The sequence below is a fragment of the Danio rerio genome, chromosome 12 (genome assembly GCF_052040795.2).
Source record: "Danio rerio strain M-AB ecotype USA chromosome 12, GRCz13ab, whole genome shotgun sequence".
Classification (NCBI taxonomy): Eukaryota; Metazoa; Chordata; class Actinopteri; order Cypriniformes; family Danionidae; genus Danio; species Danio rerio.
The window spans coordinates 10,657,924-10,678,492 of record NC_141032.1 but is presented as its reverse complement, the minus strand read 5'-3'; the positions used below and the strand labels follow the sequence as shown (position 1 = coordinate 10,678,492).

General features: G+C 39.7%; 2 protein-coding genes across 4 annotated transcripts in view; one reads left to right on the top strand and one right to left on the bottom strand.

Annotated features, from left to right (window-relative positions):
• The window catches only part of slc4a1b (solute carrier family 4 member 1b (Diego blood group)), a 43,168-nt gene extending 38,183 nt beyond the window's left edge, over positions 1 to 4,985 (bottom strand). Inside the window, exons 1-2 of one of the 2 annotated variants that reach the window (XM_087275175.1) lie at positions 4,934 to 4,985; positions 3,403 to 3,447 (exon numbers count right to left, since the gene is read on the bottom strand). The gene's annotated coding sequence lies outside the window, so the exon portion shown is untranslated. 2 annotated transcript variants of the gene reach the window in all.
• Positions 4,986 to 12,355: 7,370 nt separating this feature from the next.
• On the top strand, positions 12,356 to 19,644 carry LOC147841287 (uncharacterized). Of its 2 annotated transcripts, none has more exons than XM_087275884.1 (2): positions 12,356 to 12,452; positions 12,668 to 19,644. In XM_087275884.1, the coding sequence occupies exon 2, from the start codon at positions 13,827 to 13,829 to the stop codon at positions 18,738 to 18,740; it is 4,914 nt and encodes a 1,637-aa protein (XP_087132010.1). In that variant the 5' UTR covers positions 12,356 to 12,452; positions 12,668 to 13,826; the 3' UTR covers positions 18,741 to 19,644. The 2 variants fall into 2 exon arrangements, with proteins under 2 accessions (XP_087132010.1, XP_087132012.1); XM_087275886.1 differs by having other exon boundaries at positions 12,356 to 17,460; positions 17,738 to 19,326.
• The last annotated feature ends 925 nt before the right edge of the window (positions 19,645 to 20,569 follow it).

Sequence of the window (20,569 nt, the reverse complement as noted above, 5' to 3'; positions counted from 1 at the left end):
AAGTCTATTCACTGAATGGTGTGTCTCTCGCTGAGAAGACCCCCGTAATTTGCCAGATCAGCGTTGTGCTTTCTTTACGCCGAGAGAAGTTGGAGAGCAGGCTGTCGCCCTCCACACTCAAGGTTACGTGGCTGCCATCTCCGCTCTCATAACGCGGTGGCTGGCAGCACCGTGGGAACGCATAACCTCATCATCCGGTTCCTCAGGGGCGTTAAGCGAATTAATCCACCCCGCCCCCTCTCATGCCCTCTTAGGCAGATCCCTTCGATCCTCGACTCAGTATATTTCTGTCCCTGAAGACAGCTCTGCTGGTCGCGTTGATATCGATTAGAGGGTCGGGGACCCGGAGGCATTTTTCGGTCAGTGACTCGTGCCTGTAATTGGGCTGGCTTCTCTCACGTCCTGAGACCCCGCCCGCGATATGTGCCCAAGGTTCCTACCACTCCGTTTTAATACGAGGTAGTGAGCCTGCAATCGCTGCCCTCGGAGGAGGCAGACCCAGCCCTTCTTTATTGTCCAGTTCGCGTTTTGCGTATTATCCGGACCGCACTCAGAGTTTAGATCATCTGAGCAGCTCTTCGTCTGTTATAGCGGTCGGCAGCAGGGAAGTGCCGTACCGAAATAAGTTCCCACTAGATTGTGGATGCCTGTCTTTCACTATCAGAGCCGAGATGAGCCGCGTCCCCCGAGAGCGCGTGCGCACTCCACTCGGAGCTTCGCATCCTCTCGAGCGCGCGCACGCGCCGCCCCTCTAACAGACATCTGTAGAGCTGCGGGCTGGGTGACACCCAACACATTTGCAAGGTTTTACAATCTGCGAGTGGAGCTGGTTTCCTCAAGGGTATTAGGTAACCCTTGGTGATTGAGGAAACAATTCGGTAGGGTGTTGAAACACGCTTGCTGCGCCATTTTCCCTAACACGGAGATACGTGCGCCTTTTTATCTGTCAGTAAGTTCCCTGTCAGGTGAGCCCTACAGATTCCTCCGTGGCCCCCAGCACTGACTCAGCGGAGGAGTCACTTGCTGGCCCACTACGTTGTAGGTCTGCCCGCTGGTCAGCCCGCGTTTTGGGTAAAGGTGCCTGCTATGCGTGGTCCCCACTAGGCGATCCCATATGCTTATTCAGCCACGGTTAAGTCCCCCCCCCTGGGCGGACCCGTGTCTTCCCTCCCCGCTAACCACTCTTTTGCTATGCGTACTCCCCCTTTTTAGGGCTAGTCCATATGTAAATTCTGCCATCTATCCCCCCTTGGGTAACGGATGGCCTCCGCAGCGTCCTCCCTATCGGGATTGCACGCTTCCCAACGTACTGTCGTATTTTCCTAGAATTATCTAGATGCTCACGACTTCCCAAAAAATATATATTAAATCCGTAAAACTTCTGTTGAAGTAGGATAAATTAGGGCCAGGGACACGTTGGAGGACCGCGCCCCCCATGATGTGGGTGCGTCACGCTTGCTTGACTATCTCCTCATCGGGGGTGTTGGTAAGGTGCAGTCATTATGGCGCTTTCAATGGGCTCCCAATGCGTGGATTTTACAATCAAATCCACTTATAGTGCTGAAGTTCCCCCCGAAGGGGAACGTTCGAGGTTACTAAAGTAACCCTTCGTTCCCCGAGGAGGGGAACGGAAGCACTATACTCCGTCGCCATAATGACTGTCCCTTAGCTGTTGAAAGTCTCTTCAGCTTAAAAAGGATAGCGTCTGCTGGCGCCAGGTGAGCTTATATACTCAGTTGATTGCTTATGCCGCTCACCTGCGCAGGCTTGCGCTGCCAATTCATTCTTAATTGGCCCGTTCAATACTCTTTCAGACGAGTAGCTTCTGAACCGAACCTCCCAATGCGTGGATTTTACAATCAAATCCACTTATAGTGCTTCCGTTCCCCTCCTCGGGGAACGAAGGGTTACTTTAGTAACCTCGAACGTTATGTGACCTGGGTGCTTCGAAGAATTTTAGTCACGTGACCTGGGTGTTTTGGATAATTTTTTTGGTGCAGTGTTTTGAAACACTTGTGCTTTTGGATCTCAACACTTTGTCGAAGCATCGTCAGCCATCCTTAGTTTTTGGATTACTCTTCTGGATGGTCGTTTACACCCATGTCTGTCTGACCATTCTCAAATAAAGCTGCGTTTGGAACGACCCTTGTTTTGCATGTTCAGCCTTTCATAACAACTAGCCTTTTTCTAGTGCACCTCCAAAGGAAAGTTTCAGACAAAACCAAATCAGGACATTTGTGTGCTTCAGAGCAGCATTGTATTGTTTTATTCATCAATTTCTGAAAATTTCTTTAACTAAAAAATTTTTTAATGATTTATTTATGAAAACTATATGAATAATTTATTTTGAATAAATTGTTTCAATGACAGATGAAAATTTTCACTCACTTTAAACACCTACTGGCTGATTTAGTGTCATAACAAACACCCAATAGCATTGACAATTTGGAGGTTGTTACATATTTATTTCTTTGTTTTCATTGTCACAATTTACTTTATGCTAGACTAGTAAAAAAGACACTTGCTCAGAATAACAAAGTTTTAATTAGTTGTAATTGAAAATCAGCATAAATCCACCAAATGTTAATATCAATGTTATCAAAGGTTAATTTAGTTATTAACCAATGAAGTTTATACAGTGTATTTTTCTACATTTGATTACTCAATTTTTTTGTTTCTGAATAATTCTAAGAGTTCATAAAAAAAAAAAACATAACTTGCTGTTTATTACATTGCTTGCATATCTTTGAGAGTATTTTGTTTATTATAGTTTATGCAAATGCACTGCCCTACAATGAACCCAATCAATCTATAATGATCAATTCTTTCCAAAGAGAGCTATTCAAGTCATCTGGTATTCATATTGCAAAATTTATCAAAGAAAAACTAAATATCACAAGGTCAGTTTTTGAAATACCATGCAGCCCTACTTTTAAGTGAGACAGTGAGGTGAGATGTAATGTCAGAGCAGAGATGTAGACAACTTAAACATGATGGCTGGATCTCTGTAGGTGTGTGTTTGCTGTCTAGATATGACCGATAAAATAAAGCTCATGTTTAGCCTCCAAACACTAGTGCAAATGTGGACACTTATCAGTGAGCGTGTCTGCATGTTATATCTGTCAAGTCAAAGTAACCGAACATCATATTAGATTCTCGGTCAACAGTAAGTCTTTGGATTTAAATGTAAATTTAAATGAGTCAAGACCCTAAATGATTAATACCCCTGGCAAATTCTGATTTAAAATTACTTTAATTAATTTCATCAAGTTTTATTTATTAATATTGTTTTTTTTTTTTTTCATTGTGGATAAAAATATTTTATATTTACATTTGAACAAAGTCAGAGTTTGCCAGGTGTATAAATAATTTCAGGCTTGACTGTACAGTATGTCTGCTTACCTGAAAATCTGCTTTTTTGTTAGGTAATATTTACATTCAGAGGACCTAAAAAACAAACAAAAATGATTAAATGTTTTAATAGTAACTAAACAAGCTGTGAAATATATATCAAAATGTTAAGAATACAGAAAAAATAAAGAAAGCACTTGAAATTAACCCTTTCTCTGGATATACTAGATTTCTTAAGTATATGTTTGAGTAAAAATTTTTACGCTGGTTTTATTCTGTAAGGGTCTGATAAAATTTCTTCAAAAATGTAAATAAATATAGCCCTTTAGGACATTTTCCTCCAGAAAAAGACTATTGATCAGAATAACAAATGTCTTCATTAGTTTTATTTCCACCAAATACAAAACTCTAATCTAAAGTTAAAATAGTGGTATTGTTTTGTCCAAAAAGGAATGTAAATGTCTTATTGTTTTATTCAGTTAAAAATAAGATTTAGTATAAGTGACCCAGCATTACACATGAATCTAAGCTATTTTATGCAATTCTCTTTACTTCATCTACTGCATTTTAAGCTGCTTTGACAATCCACATTTCAAAAAGCACTATAGAAATAAAGATACGTTAAATAAAATTAGACGCCTTCCAAAGTGTTTTGATCAGAAACTGTACAAATAACATTTTACAGTGCTTCTGTAGATGTAGATATTATATATTCAGAATATCCAGAATATAGTCTGAAATATTTCCCAAATGATGTTTAATAGATCAAGGAAATTTGCACAGTATGTCTGATAATATTTTTTCTTCTGGAGAATGTCTTATTTGTTTTAATTCGGCTAGAAAAAAACAGGTTTAAAAATTTTAAGGTCAAAATTATTAGCCCCTATTAGGTTATATTTTCTTCGATAGTATAACAAACCATTGTTAATAATAACTTGCCCAATTACCCTATCCTGCCTAGTTATCTTGATTGACCTATATATATATATATATATATATATATATATATATATATATATATATATATATATATATATATATATTTTTTTTTTTTAAATTATGTATTTATGTGTACATTTGCCGATATAGCAGCAAGAAAGTATCAAAAGTTATAATAAAGACTAGTGAAGTCTTTTTGGATGTTTCAATTCTGTGTTTTTAAATTTTTTGTAGCACAGAATAGTGCTGTAATGCAGACAATATTTTGATGTGGCAACACTGCAGTCTACTAAATCTTAGCTTTCGATTCTTGTTGAAGTCTTATAAATGATGCCTCAGCTGTATGCCTTGGGTGATACTGTGTGTGTTGACCCTTTTACATGAAATGTAAATAAAGTAAATTGTATTTGAAAAATAATTTAGGCTAATGCAATAATTATTTTATTGCTTTGTGCAAATGATATCCCTTTGCATGGTTGGGTCATTGTTTATTTGCAAGTATAACTAACTCTGTAACAATATTTTGAACCGATCATTTTAAAATAAAATCAAAAATGTTATATAAAATTAATATATTCAACAGTAAAACACAATTTAAAAAAAAATCATAAAAAGTAATAATAATGACACTAATTGCACTTACCTTAAATACTGTATATCTTGCCCTACTACTAAAGCAATATTGTCTGTCCAAGGCCCTCAGAAAAGTGTGCAGTCCTTTATAAAGTGTGTGTTCACCTGCAGCGGTCAGACACACCTCTATATACACTCATATTCATTCACAGCTAAAAATGAATAAAGAATGTGGGCACATGCAGTGACACCCTAAAAATCAGAATGCCATTGGAATATCCAACAGAATTACTTTAATTATCACTATATTATATATCAAAATATATGTTTAAAATATACTTCTCTACATTTAAAATGACATTTTTGTTCACAAAACATTTACAATTTTACAACTTACAAAATTACAATTTACATTTACAAATACAATTGTTAGAGGCTGTAAATCATATAAAGCCACTAAAAATGACAAAAGTTTTGGGGGGTGATGTGTGTACAGTTTTAGATACATTTGACTTTCAACACACTAAAGTCTTCATATGCATCCATATCTCTTTGGTCTGTACACACACAAGCACACCAAAGACGATGTGCTCTTGGACTCACCCATAATATTGATGCAGTAAACAGTATGTCTTGATAACTAAAGATCCACTGTGTGTGTGTGTGTGTGTGTGTGTTTTCTGTATCTTATCACTGATTGAGCCGGTGTCACCTACACACACTCTGACACTGGTTCCGCTCACCTTTAATGAGATTCACCTGTTCTCCTCTTTCTTTTCCTCCTCTGCTTCATTCCATGCTCTGTGAGCTTATCTTTGTCCATGCAGGCTTATTAGTCAGGCCCGTAGCTAGGGGTTCGGGTGGTTCAAAAGACCCACCCCTCACTGACAAAGGTCCAGAATTTGTCCCATACTTTGAGCTCGTTTTTTATTTTATTTTGACTGCTATAATAAATTTTAAAAATAGTCTATTGAAAAAGGCTTTAACACCAAGTGGAATCCATGTGTTGGTTGTCGCTTCAGTGTCACTGAGGAAAGTTGAATGTCCTGGTTATTTTACTGCTTAAATGAATCATATTTAAATGACAATAGGCGGCAGTTTTTAATTTACGCGAGCTGTCACTGGGGTGGTACTTTTTCAAAAGGTACACATTTGTACTTAAAGGGTCCATATTAGTACCTCAAAAGTATATCAGTACCTAAAAACTTTAAAAGGAACATATTTGTACTTTTTAGGTACTAATATGTAGTCTTGAGGTATTAATATGGACTTTTCATATACAAATGTATACCTTTTGAAAAGGTACCACCCCAGTGACAGCTTGTGTACCTTTATTTCTGAGAGTAGGACTTCCATACTTGAAAGGGGAATAAATAGATTGTGACAAAAAAAAAAAAAAGGAAAAACTGCTTCTCATTAACACATGTAGTTCTTGTTATAGACTAGAATGTATTTTGTATTTAGTAATGCTTTGAACATAAAGTCAGCATCATCATAACGCTTGATATAAAGCAATAGTGACGCCTGTCCAGCCCCTCCGACAATCTGAAACAAGGGAGAAAATACACCATTAGACAGTTTTGACACAATCAAAGCACAGAAACTGAAACTGTAACTGCAGAAAAACACTATTTCTGCAGAAAAACAAATGTTCAGCAGCACCTTGGATCCAATTTAGCACATAAAGAGTGGAAACAGGAAACTAAAACAAATGTGTTCTGCTTTTTGTCACGCTCTGGTTTTGTTGTCTAACATTATTGACTGTGACAGTTTTGTACATAATGGTTACAGATGTTTATGGCTACATAAGAGGAAGAGAAGGCCCTCTGGGTTAAAAAACAAAACCTTTGGATTTCATTTACACTCAAAACACAAAATAGCAACAAACATCACTAAAGGAGATCTGTTTCTGATCTATTTAGTGTTCTGGGATTGGACAACCAACTACCAGAGCTATTAATTAGTGCTGTCAAACGATTAGTTAATATTAATCACATTAAAAATAAAAGTTTGTATTTATATAATGTGTGTATAGTGTATCTCGATCTCTGTGTATATCTATTTTGTATAAATGGATAAAACATATGAAAACCTAAAAAAAAATAAATACTATATACTATACTAAATACTATACAGTTGAAACCAGAAGTTTACATACACTGTATAAAAAGGCACATAACCATTAAAAAAAAGTCAGATGTTAATGTGACTATACTTTTTCTCTTTTAGGTAAGTTAGGATTATTACATTTCTTTCTGTTATGCTTAATAGCAGAATAATGAAAGAGATATTTTTTGAGAAATTGTTAAAACTTTTCTTGAAAGTCAAGTTTACACACAATAAGATTAATATGCCTCTGAAAAAGCTCAGATGATGGTGTCAAGGTTTTGGAAGTTTCTGATTGGCTTATTGGCAACATTTGAGTTAACTGGAGGCACAACTGTAGAATATTATTTAAGGAAAACCTCAAACACACTGCTTACTTGTGTGACAACATGGGAAAATCAACAACCCAGAATCAACAAAAAAGCCAGATCACAATTTGCTAAATTACACTGGGAAAAATAATCATTTTTGGAGACATGTCCTGTGATCTGATGGAACTAAGATTGAACTGTTTGGCCATAATGACCAGTGTTACATTTGGAGGACAAAGGGGAAAGCCTACAAGCCTAGGAACACCATCCCAACTGTGAAGTATGTGGACGGCAGCATCATGTTGTGGGGCTGTTTTGCTGCAGGAGGGACTGGTCCACTTCACAGCATAGATGGCATCATGAAGAAAGAACATTATGTAGAAATACTGAAGCAACACCTCAAGACATCAGCCAGGAAATTAAAACTTAGCCACAAATGGTTCTTCCCAATGGACCATGACCCTAAGCAAACTGCCAAATTAGTTAAAATGTGCTTTAATAATGTTTTAGAGTGGCCATCACAAAGCCCTGATCTCAATCCTATAGAAAATTAGTGGGCAGAGTTGAAAAAGCTTGTGTGAGCAAGACAGCCTACAAATCTGACTCAGTTACACCAATTCTGTCAGGAGGAATGGGCCAAAATTCCTTCAAACTATTGTGAGAAGCTTGTGGAAGGATACCCAAGACATTTGACCAAAGTGCTACAGTTTAAAAGCAAAGCTAATAAAAAACAAGGAAATGTATTTTTAATGTCCTGAACATCATAATACAAACAATAGTTTGAAGGAATTTTGGCCCATTCCTTGACGTAACTGAGTCAGATTTGTAGGCTGCTTGCTCGCACAAGCTTTTTTAACACTAATTTTCTATAGGATTGAGTTCAGGGCTTTGTGATGGCCACTCCAAAACATTCACTCTGTTGTACTTAAAGCACATATTAACTAATTTAGCAGTATAATTAAAGTCATGGTCTGTTTGGAAGACCCATTTGTGGCCAAGATTTAATTTCCTGGCTGAAGTCTTGAGGTGTTGCTTCAGTATTTCTACATAATGTTTTTTTCTTCATGATGCCATCTATGCTGTGAAGTGAACCAGTCCCTCCTGCAGCAAAACAACCCCACAACATGACGCTGTCACCCCCATACTTCACAGTGGGGATGGTGTTCCTAGGCTTGTAAGCTTTCCCCTTTGTCCTTCAAATGTAACACTGGTCATTATGGCCAAACACTTCAATCTTAGTTCCATCAGACCACAGGGCATGTCTCCAAAAATGATTATTTTTCCAGTGTAATTTAGCAAATTGTGATCTGGCTTTTTTGTTGATTCTGGCTTGTTGATTTTCCCATGTTGTCACACAAGTAAGCAGTGTGTTTGAGGTTTTCCTTAAATATTATTCCACAGTTGTGCCTGAAATGAACTCAAATGTTGCCAATTAGCCAATCAGAAACATCCAAAACCTTGACATCATCATCTGAGCTTTTTCAGAGGCACAATATTCTTATTGTATGTAAACTTGACTTTCAAGAAAAGTTATAACAATTTAAAAAAAAATCTCTCTCATTATTCTGCTATTAAGCATAACAGAAAGAAATTTGATAATCCTAACTTACCTAAAAGAGAAAAAGTATAGTCACATTAACATCTGACTTTAAAAAAAAAAAAAATGGCTACGTGCCTTTTTATGGAGTGTATGTAAACTTCTGGTTTCAACTGTAATTTGTCTAGTCTTAAAGGAGGATTGTTTCACTAGGAGGAGCTGTTGTGGTTGATTCCCTGCCCTGTGCTGTGACAAATTCAGCAAATTTGACAACAACTTGACATCTTGAGAGTGTCATCTCTGATTTGTTCCCATGTAGGCCTATTTTTTTCCATAAGATTTGTGGTGTCCTGTTTTTCTCTCTCAATATGATTTATTCTCTTAGGGATTCAAATGTGGTCCTTTCCCATTTCCTTTGTTGTGTTTGGATAGTTCTGCTGCTATTCTGTGAACTATGTTAATGTGTAACATGATGGCGTGTTGCGTGAATGTCATTTCTTCAGTAGTTGTTTCTGACCCATCAGTATGATTTGGTTGATACTTTTGGCTTTTGCAGTGGTTCCCAGGAATAGACTGTCATGCATGAGCTCATGTTTGTGGTTAAAAACCTATGAGTTGATGACTGTTTACAGATCAACAGCACGAAAACAAAAAAAGTAGAAAATAGTGAATTTAAATTGTCAAAACATTTTACAATATTTGCCTATCACGCTTTGCTAAGACATAAGATTATGACCAGTGACAACAGCTCAACCAGGGTTGGGCAAAAATACATTGAAATGTATTTTAGAATAAAATAATAATAGAATAAAATTGTAGTGCAAGTAGAGTAAAAGTATCTCTTGTAAATACTACTTAAAGTATGAGTACTCAAGAGTAATGAGTAGTGAGTATTACGCTGTAAAAAACTGATGCATTTACATGTAGTTAGTACATTCCAAGTGCATTTAGTTATTGCCCAGCAGGCACACAAGGTCATAAACGTTAATAATAGGTTTGATTTGGGTTGTGATGTCAGGTGACCAAAATTCAATGTCTAGCCAGCGTCTAAGGACAACGTTTTGTTGTCCAATCACAACATCAAGTGACGTTGATATTTTGTTGATTTTAGGTTGTGTTGGAAAGTGACCAATATCCAACATCAAGCAAACATCTTAAACCAACGTCATATTGACATCAAATACTGACATGTATTCATCAGATATGGCAACCAAAATCCAATGTCTGATAGACATCATAGTGGTAACGTCGACACAACTTCAACCTGTAAAATCTGTAGACATTGAAATTGGGTTGATTTTATGTTGGACATTGACGTCGACCTGCTGTTTAGTTCTGACGTCAACCCGATTTTTTTTTTCAAACAAAATGCAACGTCCCCATGACGTTGGGGTACAACTTCAATCTGACGTCATGTTGATGTCTTGTGCCTGCTGGGTGTTTAAGGCCATTTTTGGTCTTCATACAGACATAACTTCCTTTATTTTTCATCAGTGAGATGCATCTAAACTAGGGGTGTCCAAACTCAGTCCTAGAGGGCCGGTGTCCTGCTGAGGTTAGCTTCGACTTGTTTCAACACACCTGCTTGGAAGTTTTTAGTATAAAGTAAGAGCTAGATTAGCTGGTTCAGGTGTGTTTGATTAGGGTTGGAGCTAAACTTTCCAGGACACCGGCCCTCCAGGACCGAGCTTGGACAACCCTGATCTAAACAGTCTCTGGGTCAATGTGTGTAAAGATTTTAGACATCATGGACACTTATAATGCTTCCAAACAATTATATATTGCCCAAGTCTTGAAATTGTCCAGTGTGTTGCGTGTATGAGATGTGAGATTTGATTGGACAGGAATCACAGGACTGAATTTTGTAATCCCCATTGAGAAGAAAAAATAAAGTAGTGACTGCAGGTTGAAAGAAAGTGGTGGAGTAAAAGTACGATATAGCACTCAAAATGTACTTAAGGGAAAGTAAAAGTACACATCTTTAAAACTACTTAGTAAATTACAATTCCTAAGAAAAACTACTCCAATACAGTAGTTTGAGTATTTGTAATTTGTTACTTTACACCACTGGTATCTACCACCCTTGCACTCAGCTATCAGAATGCAATTTTTATGTTCACTTATATTTAATGTTTACTTATGATCACTTGTGTTTATGTGAGATTGTCCACATGATGGATATTTTGACACCTCTTTGTGTATTTGAGAATTCAGGAGCAAGGAGAACTTACTGCTCACTCTCAGGGAATCAGGATCAAAAGCTTCAGATGGGAATTCATTCAGTTTGATTCTACCTATCTGCTACTTTTACTGCAAGTTTATTAAAACTGTGGCTAGTTATGTTTGTTTAGGTTGTTTAAGTCTCACAGGACACTATAAATAGAGCTAAATTATGGGACCTTCCTGGGAAATGCAGGACATCTGTTTACCCAATTAGGGGCTAACTGGCGCTATAGCCACCCATAGCCCTAGTGTAGTGCTGTCACAGCTTAGTACACACTTATTCTGTGCTTTTTTCATACGTGACCATGGATGACACAGAAAATGCAGACTGTGAAATCCCAGCTATAGAAGCCACAGTACTTTGAAAAGAACTGGGGGATTAAAACGTTTGCATAGACCTGGTACTACGTGACTCATTCTAGTTATGGGCACCAAGTTCTCTTTTAATATCTGAATAAATTAAACATAATGGCTTGGCAAAAAGATTGATCTCCTCACTGCATGAAGTTCAGTTAAGTTCAGTTCAATGTGGTTTAATTGTCACTGCTGAAAGTCCAAACACTGAAGAGCAAATCCATCGATGCGCAGCTCCACAAGTCCCAGACCAAGCAAGCCAGTGGCGAGGAACAAAACTTCACCTAATGATGAAAGTGAAGGAAAAAACCTCGAGAGACATCAGGCTCAGTTGTGCACGACAATTTTTCTTCTGACCAAACTTCCTGTGCAGAGCTGCAGTCCAGGTGGCGGAGGCTGGAGAACCCTGAACGTCAATTGTAGAGAAGCTGCAGGTGGGAGAGGTCACCGGCTGGTGTATAGGCTTTCCTTCAGGATCAATGCGAAGACTCATATGTCACTGGGGTCTTTCAGGAATGAGTCTCATGCTCTCCACTCTTCCATGAACGCCGCTGAGGGCTGACAGACTTGGATGCAGTGGATAGAAGTAAAGTCCCAGGTGGAGACATAGAGTGGAAGAGTAAAGATTTGGACACACCGAGCTGATGGTTGGTCGTTGGGATGCATCAGGCTGTCGGCGAGCACCTTGGTCCAGCTAGTTGGTTTGGTGTGTTTTACATGTCATCTCTTGTTGGGTAAAAAACACTGCCATCGACGATCAATTGAAGAAAGCAGCCTGATTGGTCAATCAGTAATGGATCCGAGTGCTAGAACAAAAACTAAAGTGATGAAACCAAGCAAATAATTCAAGAGGTATAAGTCAAGTGTGCTGGTTCCAGTGTAATACCCTTTTGATCCACTAGGTGGTAGTGTTCTGTTAATTTTATCATTATATTAAGAAGTGACCTTTCACCTAAACACCAGCCATTTTGAAACATTCAGTCGATGCTGACAGCCACACGGTCTCTCAGACCTTCATCTGTCTATTCATTTTGTATTTCCTAATAGAAGCTTTGTCTGTAAGTACCAAAATATTTTATAAGGATTTTGTGTGCATTACAAATTAATATTGGGGACATATTTCATGCTAAACTTTACTTAGTAAGATTGCTTTAGATCAGCAGTTCATGCATCCACATCATTATAGTGATATTGTATGTGCGTTTCATTCGATTGTACAGTAATATTTCTCAAATTCTTATTTTGTAATGTTTGTTTTCTCTCTGTATTTCAGTTTTACTCTGTTCCACATACATTTGAAGTGGTGGTCACAATAAATCCATATTCAGTTCAGTATCTCAGTGGAAGGAGTTGTCTATCTGTCTAGTTGAAGAAGGGGAACTCTTTTACGAGGGCAGAATAGTAAAAAGACAAATACTGATCGACACATTAATAAATAGAAGATCAAGTTCAGCATTCATTTCAGAATGTCTTCATCTGAGAAACATAGTCTAAGAACAAGATCGGCATGTACTCGATCATCAAGACACTCAAGCAAGTCTGCAGCAAGTGCAGCAGCATTGGAGGCCCGTGCGAAGGCAGAAGCTGCACTAACTAGAGCCACATATGCATAAAAAGAGATAGAAGTGAAAGTAAAGCAAGCTCAAGTACAAGCTCAGCTAAAAGTGGAAGAGGCTCGTCTGGAGGCTACACTAAATGCACTACAACAAGAAAGAGAGGCAGAAGCGGCTGCAGCTGAGGCATCAGTGTTTGAGGCTGCAGCAGATATAAGGGGTACAGATCAACTCTCTGATAATCAAGACCCACATTCTTCACACAATTCTCTGCAAAGAACTAAAGAATATGTTGAAGACCAGCAAAAATATAAAGAAGGTTACATGCCAGAGTTTGCAGAAACCACTGAACAGAAGCCACTAGCTTCTAATCTGGTTGATGTTCAACAGCCTCAACCCATCGAGCAAGATAATTCATTTCAAAGTCTGCCAGCGAGACAGTCAGCAATTAAAATTGTCGCTAATGCTGCTACCCCTCTTATCCCTACCACTCAGGCTTGAGCGATCAAAAGAGAAGGTGCAAACACATCATTGTTTAAATCAGCAGTGCCTGATGCACTACCTCCAAGACACAACGCTTCACTCACAAGCCCCCCACACTCACATTGCAATGAGCACTATAATGCTCGCTCAGAAGTGTTTGAGCTTGCAAAGTTTCTAGCTCGACGTGATCTTCTGACAGGTGTGCTTTCAAGATTTAATGACAAGCCAGAGAACTATTGGGCATGGAAGTCCAGTTTTTGCAATGCTATTGAAGGACTTGATCTTAAACCTAGTGAGGAACTAGACCTACTTGTTCAGTGGCTGGGTCCAGAATCGACTGAACATGCAAGACGCATTAGGTCAGTTCATATTAGTTATCCTGATGTTGGGCTCAGCATGGTCTGGAAACGGCTAGAGGATTGCTATGGTTCAGCCGAAGCTATGGAGGCAGCGCTCTTTAACAAGCTTGAATGTTTCCCTAAGCTGTCAAACAAGGATCATCAACGTCTCAGAGAGCTGGGAGACCTACTCCTTGAATTAAAGATAGCCAAAGCTGAAGGTTATCTGCCAGGCCTGACCTTCTTGGATACTTCAAGAGGCATCAGCTCCATCCTAGAGAAACTGCCATTTAATTTGCAAGAAAAATGGATGTTGCAAGGAACTCGTTACAAACAGGAGTATGGAGTTAGTTTTCCTCCTTTTTCATTCTTTTGTGATTTCATTTGTGGTGAGGCCCGCATGAGAAATGATCACAGCTTTAAACTGACTACACAAAATGTGTCATTATCCAGATGTGAAAAATATCCAAAGGCAATCAGAGCTCCTGTTACTGTCCACAAAACAGAAATTGACAATGCCACTCAAAGAAATGAATTTAATAGGACAAATGATAACCTCAACAGACAATGTCCTATTCATAAAAAGCCACATCCCCTCAGAAAGTGTAGAGGTTTCAGGGAGAAGACCTTGCTGGACAGGAAAGCTTTCCTCAGAGAGAACTCCATTTGCTTTAAATGCTGTTCCTCGACTACCCACCAGGCAAAGGATTGTAAGGCAGTAATCCAGTGCTCTGAATGCAACAGTGACAAGCACATAGCCGCCCTACACAATGGTCCAGCCCCCTGGTTAGAAAAAAAGGATACAGAACCTTCAGCAGATTATGGCGGGGAGCAGGAAGAATTTCTTTACCCAGTTGCAACATCTTCCTGTACAAAAGTATGTGGGGATCCAAATAGCAGAAAGTCATGTTCAAAGATCTGCTTGGTAAATGTATATCCAGAAGGTGAGCCTCATAACAAAAGGAAGGTTTACGCAGTCATAGATGATCAGAGTAATAGGTCTCTGGCGAGATCAGCTTTTTTTGAGATGTTTAAAGTTGAAGACAACACAGCACCTTACATGCTCAGAACATGTGCGGGCATTGCAAAGACTGAAGGACGAAGAGCTGATGGATTTATAGTAGAATCCTTCGATGGAAAGACATCTCTTGCTCTTCCATCACTGATAGAATGTAATCTCATCCCAAACAACAGATCAGAGATTCCTACTCCAGAGGCAGCACAATACCATAGTCATTTAAGATCGGTAGCCTCAAAAATTCCAAGTCTAGATCCAAAGGCCAAAATTCTGCTTCTGCTCGGGAGAGATCTCATTCAGGTACATAAAGTGGAGGAACAATGTAATGGACCACTACATGCTCCCTTTGCCCAGAGGCTGGCCCTTGGGTGGGTGATAGTTGGAGATATCTGCCTAAACGGAGCCCACAAACCTGCTACAGTGGATGTTTTTAAGACTCACATCTTAGCAAATGGACGCCCCAGCTACATGAGTCCCTGTCCAAACAGCATGTTTGTGAAGGACTATTTCAGTCTGCACAATGAGCCAAAACCTTCATTGAACCCCAAGCAGAAAACCTTATCAGTATCTGAAGAATGTTCCATTGGAGAGTCAGTTTTTCGCTGCACAAAGAATGATGAAAAAACAGCTCCCTCCATGGATGACTTGGCATTCTTGAAGATTATGGAAGATCAATTCCATCAGGATGAATCCAATAGCTGGGTTGCCCCTCTACCATTCCGCAGCCCTCGGCAGCGCCTCCCGAACAATAAGGTTCAAGCCAACAATCGTCTTATGTTGCTGACACGCAAACTAAGAAAGCACCCAGAGGTAAAGGAGCACTTTGTGGATTTTATGGGCAAAATCTTTGAAAATGGCAATGCAGAGTTGGCACCACAGTTACAGGAAAATGAAGAGTGCTGGTATCTGCCCATGTTTGGGGTGTACCATCCTAAGAAACCTGGACAGATAAGAGTAGTGTTCGACTCCAGTGCACAACATCAAGGAGTGTCACTAAATGATGTTCTCCTCACTGGCCCTAATGCAAACAATAGCCTTTTAGGGGTATTACTGCGATTCAGGAAAGAACGAGTAGCAGTGATGGCTGATATCCAGCAAATGTTTCACTCATTTGTGGTAGAAAAAGAACATCGTAATTTCCTACGCTTTCTTTGGTATGCCAACAGTGACTTAAACAGTGAGGTGCGAGAGTATCGCATGCGAGTGCATGTTTTTGGTAACAGCCCATCTCCAGCAGTTGCCATATATGGACTCAGAAGAGCTGCTCTCACAGGCGAGCAAGACTATGGATTTGAGGCAAGGCACTTTGTGGAAAGAAACTTTTATGTGGATGATGGCCTTACCTCCTTCCCCACAGAAGAGGAAGCCATCAAACTGCTCAAAGACACTCAGGAAATGCTGGCCCAGTCTAATCTGCATCTTCACAAGATTGCTTCTAATAAAGTGGAAGTTATGAAAGCATTTCCTTCAGAGGATCTTGCAAAGGAGTTAAAGAACCTAGATCTGAATACTGGACTCCCATCAGTCCAAAGAAGTCTTGGAGTGAGTTGGGACATGAGTGAAGATGTGTTTATCTTTCAAGTTGCAGATCAGATGAGACCATACACCAGACGTGGGGTTCTGTCAACGATAAACAGTTTGTTCGACCCATTTGGGTTTGCTGCACCTGTTGTCATTCAAGGCAGACTTCTACTCAGAACACTAACCACAGAATCTTGTGACTGGGATGCACCTCTATCAAGTGAGAAATTCAAGGAATGGAAGATTTGGAGAGACTCGTTAAAGAAGCTTGAGCTTGTCAAAATCCCTCGCACATATGCCACCATCTCTCTTCATCAAGCGCAAAGAAGAGAAATGTGTGTCTTCTGTGATGCGTCCACAAATGCCATTGCAGCTGTCGCATACAGCAAAATTACCAGTATAAGTGGTAATGTAGAAGTTGGATTCATATTTGGCAAGGTTAAACTAGCTCCGCGACCAGAGATCTCTGTCCCTAGACTTGAGCTGTGTGCAGCTGTTCTGGCTGTGGAAATAGCTGAAATTATTGCAGACGAAATTGACATCAAGCTGGATGTTGTGACATTCTATTCAGACAGCAAGGTTGTCTTAGGTTACATCTGTAATAGATCCAGGAAGTTTCACGTGTATGTGCACAACAGAGTGCAAAGGATTCAGAGGTCCACGCACCCTGAGCAGTGGAAATACGTCTCAACCGATCAAAACCCTGCTGACCAAGCCACAAGATCTGTTCCAGCAGCTGATCTTTCCCATAGCATGTGGTTGACTGGTCCCAGATTCTTGTTTAATACAACACAGGAAACATCTCACACAGGTCCCTTTGCCATGATACATCCAGATTTGGACATTGAAGTACGCTCCCAGGTTATTTCCTGTGCCACTCACACTTCAAGAAGAGACTTAGATCCCAAACGCTTTGAGAGATTCTCAAGCTGGCATACACTGGTTCGGGCAATAGCCAGACTTGTGCACATAACTCATTCTTTTCAGAAGGATAACGATAAAAGCACTTGTAGAGGCTGGCACATATGTGACAAACCCTGCTCAGTAGAAGACCTTGAAAGAGCGAAGTCCATCCTCATCCATAGTGTACAAGCAGAATGCTACTCAGAAGAGCTGAAATGCCTTAAGGGAGGCAGAGGCATTCCAAAACAAAGTCCTCTTTGCAATCTAACACCTTATGTAGACGAACTCGGCCTGCTCAGGGTTGGTGGCCGCCTCTCGCAAGCGAGCCTTGATAGAGATGAAGTGTGCCCAATAATTCTCCCCGGACAGTGTCACATCACATCTCTTCTCATTCAACATTATCACAAACAAGTTGAACATCAGGGACGGGCCTTTACTGAGGGTGCCTTAAGAGAGGCTGGCTTTTGGATCATAGGTGGCAAAAGGCGCATCAGTAGTGTGATTTTTCAGTGTGTAAAGTGCCGCAGACTGCGAGGAAAGTTTTTAACTCAAAGAATGTCTGACTTACCTCCTGAAAGGCTCAGCATAGACCCTCCATTCTCCTTTGTAGGGGTGGATATTTTTGGGCCTTGGATGGTCACCTCACGTCGAACTAGAGGAGGACAAGCAAACTCAAAACGCTGGGCAGTCTTGTTCACATGTATGAGCACAAGGGCTATACATATAGAAGTCATAGAATCAATGGATAGCTCCAGCTTTATAAACGCTCTCCGCCGTTTCTTTGCTGTTCGAGGTCCGGCAAAGCAGTTGCGGTCAGACTGCGGTACCAACTTTGTTGGAGCGTGCAAGGAGCTAAAGATGGAGGCAATTACAGATGACAGGAAGGTACAAGAATATCTGAGTAACAAGAGCTGCATTTGGATATTTAATCCTCCCCACTCATCCCACATGGGGGGAAGCTGGGAGCGTATGATCGGAGTCTCAAGACGCATCCTTGAATCTATGCTACAAGGAATCGCACTATCAAAGTTATCCCATGAGGTTTTGATCACCTTTATGGCGGAAGTCACAGCTATAGTTAACAACCGTCCACTAGTGCCTGTGTCTACGGATCCAGATGCTCCATTAATTCTTACCCCAGCAACTCTACTGACTCAGAAGTCTTCAGCAGTTCTTCCTCCGCCAGGAGAATTTGGCGAGAAGGATCTCTTTGTTCGTCAGTGGAGACAGGTTCAGAGCTTGGCCAATACATTCTGGAATCGTTGGAGGAAAGAATATCTTGCCACCTTACAAAACCGCAGAAAATGGCAAAATGAGAGCTCCAATCTACAAGTGGGAGATGTTGTGCTGTTAAAAGACAGCCATGCTAGGAGGAATGACTGGCCCATGGGAATTGTGATGGAAACATTTCCTGGGAGAGACGGGAGAGTAAGAAAGGTTGAGGTCAAGGTGGTAAAAGACGGAGTGTCCAAGACGTTTTTACGACCTATATCGAATGTTGTTTTACTGTTGTCTCCAAAGACTGAGTAAACATAATATGAATATCATTGATGGCGTCTTCCAGACACCAGACGGGGAGTGTGCTGGTTCCAGTGTAATACCCTTTTGATCCACTAGGTGGTAGTGTTCTGTTAATTTTATCATTATATTAAGAAGTGACCTTTCACCTAAACACCAGCCATTTTGAAACATTCAGTCGATGCTGACAGCCACACGGTCTCTCAGACCTTCATCTGTCTATTCATTTTGTATTTCCTAATAGAAGCTTTGTCTGTAAGTACCAAAATATTTTATAAGGATTTTGTGTGCATTACAAATTAATATTGGGGACATATTTCATGCTAAACTTTACTTAGTAAGATTGCTTTAGATCAGCAGTTCATGCATCCACATCATTATAGTGATATTGTATGTGCGTTTCATTCGATTGTACAGTAATATTTCTCAAATTCTTATTTTGTAATGTTTGTTTTCTCTCTGTATTTCAGTTTTACTCTGTTCCACATACATTTGAAGTGGTGGTCACAATAAATCCATATTCAGTTCAGTATCTCAGTGGAAGGAGTTGTCTATCTGTCTAGTTGAAGAAGGGGAACTCTTTTACGAGGGCAGAATATCAAGAGGTAACACCAAGGTTTAGGATTAAGTTTGGATTAAATTTTTGAACAGGAGGATGTTCTAGGCTCAGGAAAGATGGAGTTAAACTGCAGTGAGGGAGAGCACAGACGATTGAGGCACAGTGAAGTCTTTTTTCTCTCGGCTTAGCCACTCTCCTTGGTGAAGGCTCTTTGATTGGGGCAAGTAGTGGCTAGTGGTCGGCTCTGGCTGGTGGTCAGTGCAGCGTGCTGCAGTGGGGCTTGGCTGACCCGACAGTTCATAATCATCTGCACGCTTTCAGCACCCACTTCATGTAGTTGGTAAAGCTTCCTTGAGGTCCCTCAAAAACAAACAAACAAAAAACCCACATATTTATTAAGGGTGTAATGATATGCGTATTCGTTTTGAGCCGTTCGGTACGAGACTTTCGGTTTGGTACGCATTACAAACCGAACGATTCAGACTATATCAAAAAAAGATAAAAGAGAATAAGTGTACAAAATATAATGTTTTCAGTGCAACAACATGCTGCCTTTCCCGCCCACCTCCAAACACTACTCCAGTCAGGCACATGCTGCACTAGCTTACAAAATGGCTAATAACGTTAATGTAATCCTCCTATAACCAACAGCGGGTCTAACTTTGGGAGCACTTTGGTTTCCCTGTAAGTTATGAGGGTGATGGCAAGAGAGTGGTGAAAAAAACCCAGTAACATCTGCTATGACAGCAAGCTATTTTAGCGATAATATTTTAGCATGTTAACTCATTTACACTGACATCACGGAATCAGTCACTGGAAACGCGCTCTACATGCAACTATACCCGCAGCATTCAGACAGATTCAAACAGGGAAAAAACAAATCACAGAGGCAATCGGTACATTTAAATGATATGACCTTAATCGGTAGTGGTAATTTTGGGTTTTAAGAAAATGTTAAATGTATAAAGCTCCGTTACATTATTCCTTCATTAGCCCATTTCAGTCAGATAATTCCAGCTTTCAGATCCACTAAAATGGCAGGTGACAGTGAAATCAAGCAGATCTGTGCTGTCCGAAGAAAAGGTGGACACTCATTTTTCTGAAAATAAAAAATTCCATAGTAAAACAAAGTTCCATATAAAAACTAAATAGTTCTTTTTATTTGTTTAACTACTACAATATTACATAATTTTTTATAAGCAGCTTTTTGGTTTTGAGTATAATAAATGCATTGGATTTGTTTTATTTGCTGCTAAGCAAAACCCCCAGAAGTATAGCTCTA

Excerpts from the sequence above, each read along its gene's own strand:
- LOC147841287 (XM_087275884.1), top strand. The coding sequence starts at position 13,827 with ATGGTCTGGAAACGGCTAGAGGATTGCTATGGTTCAGCCGAAGCTATG.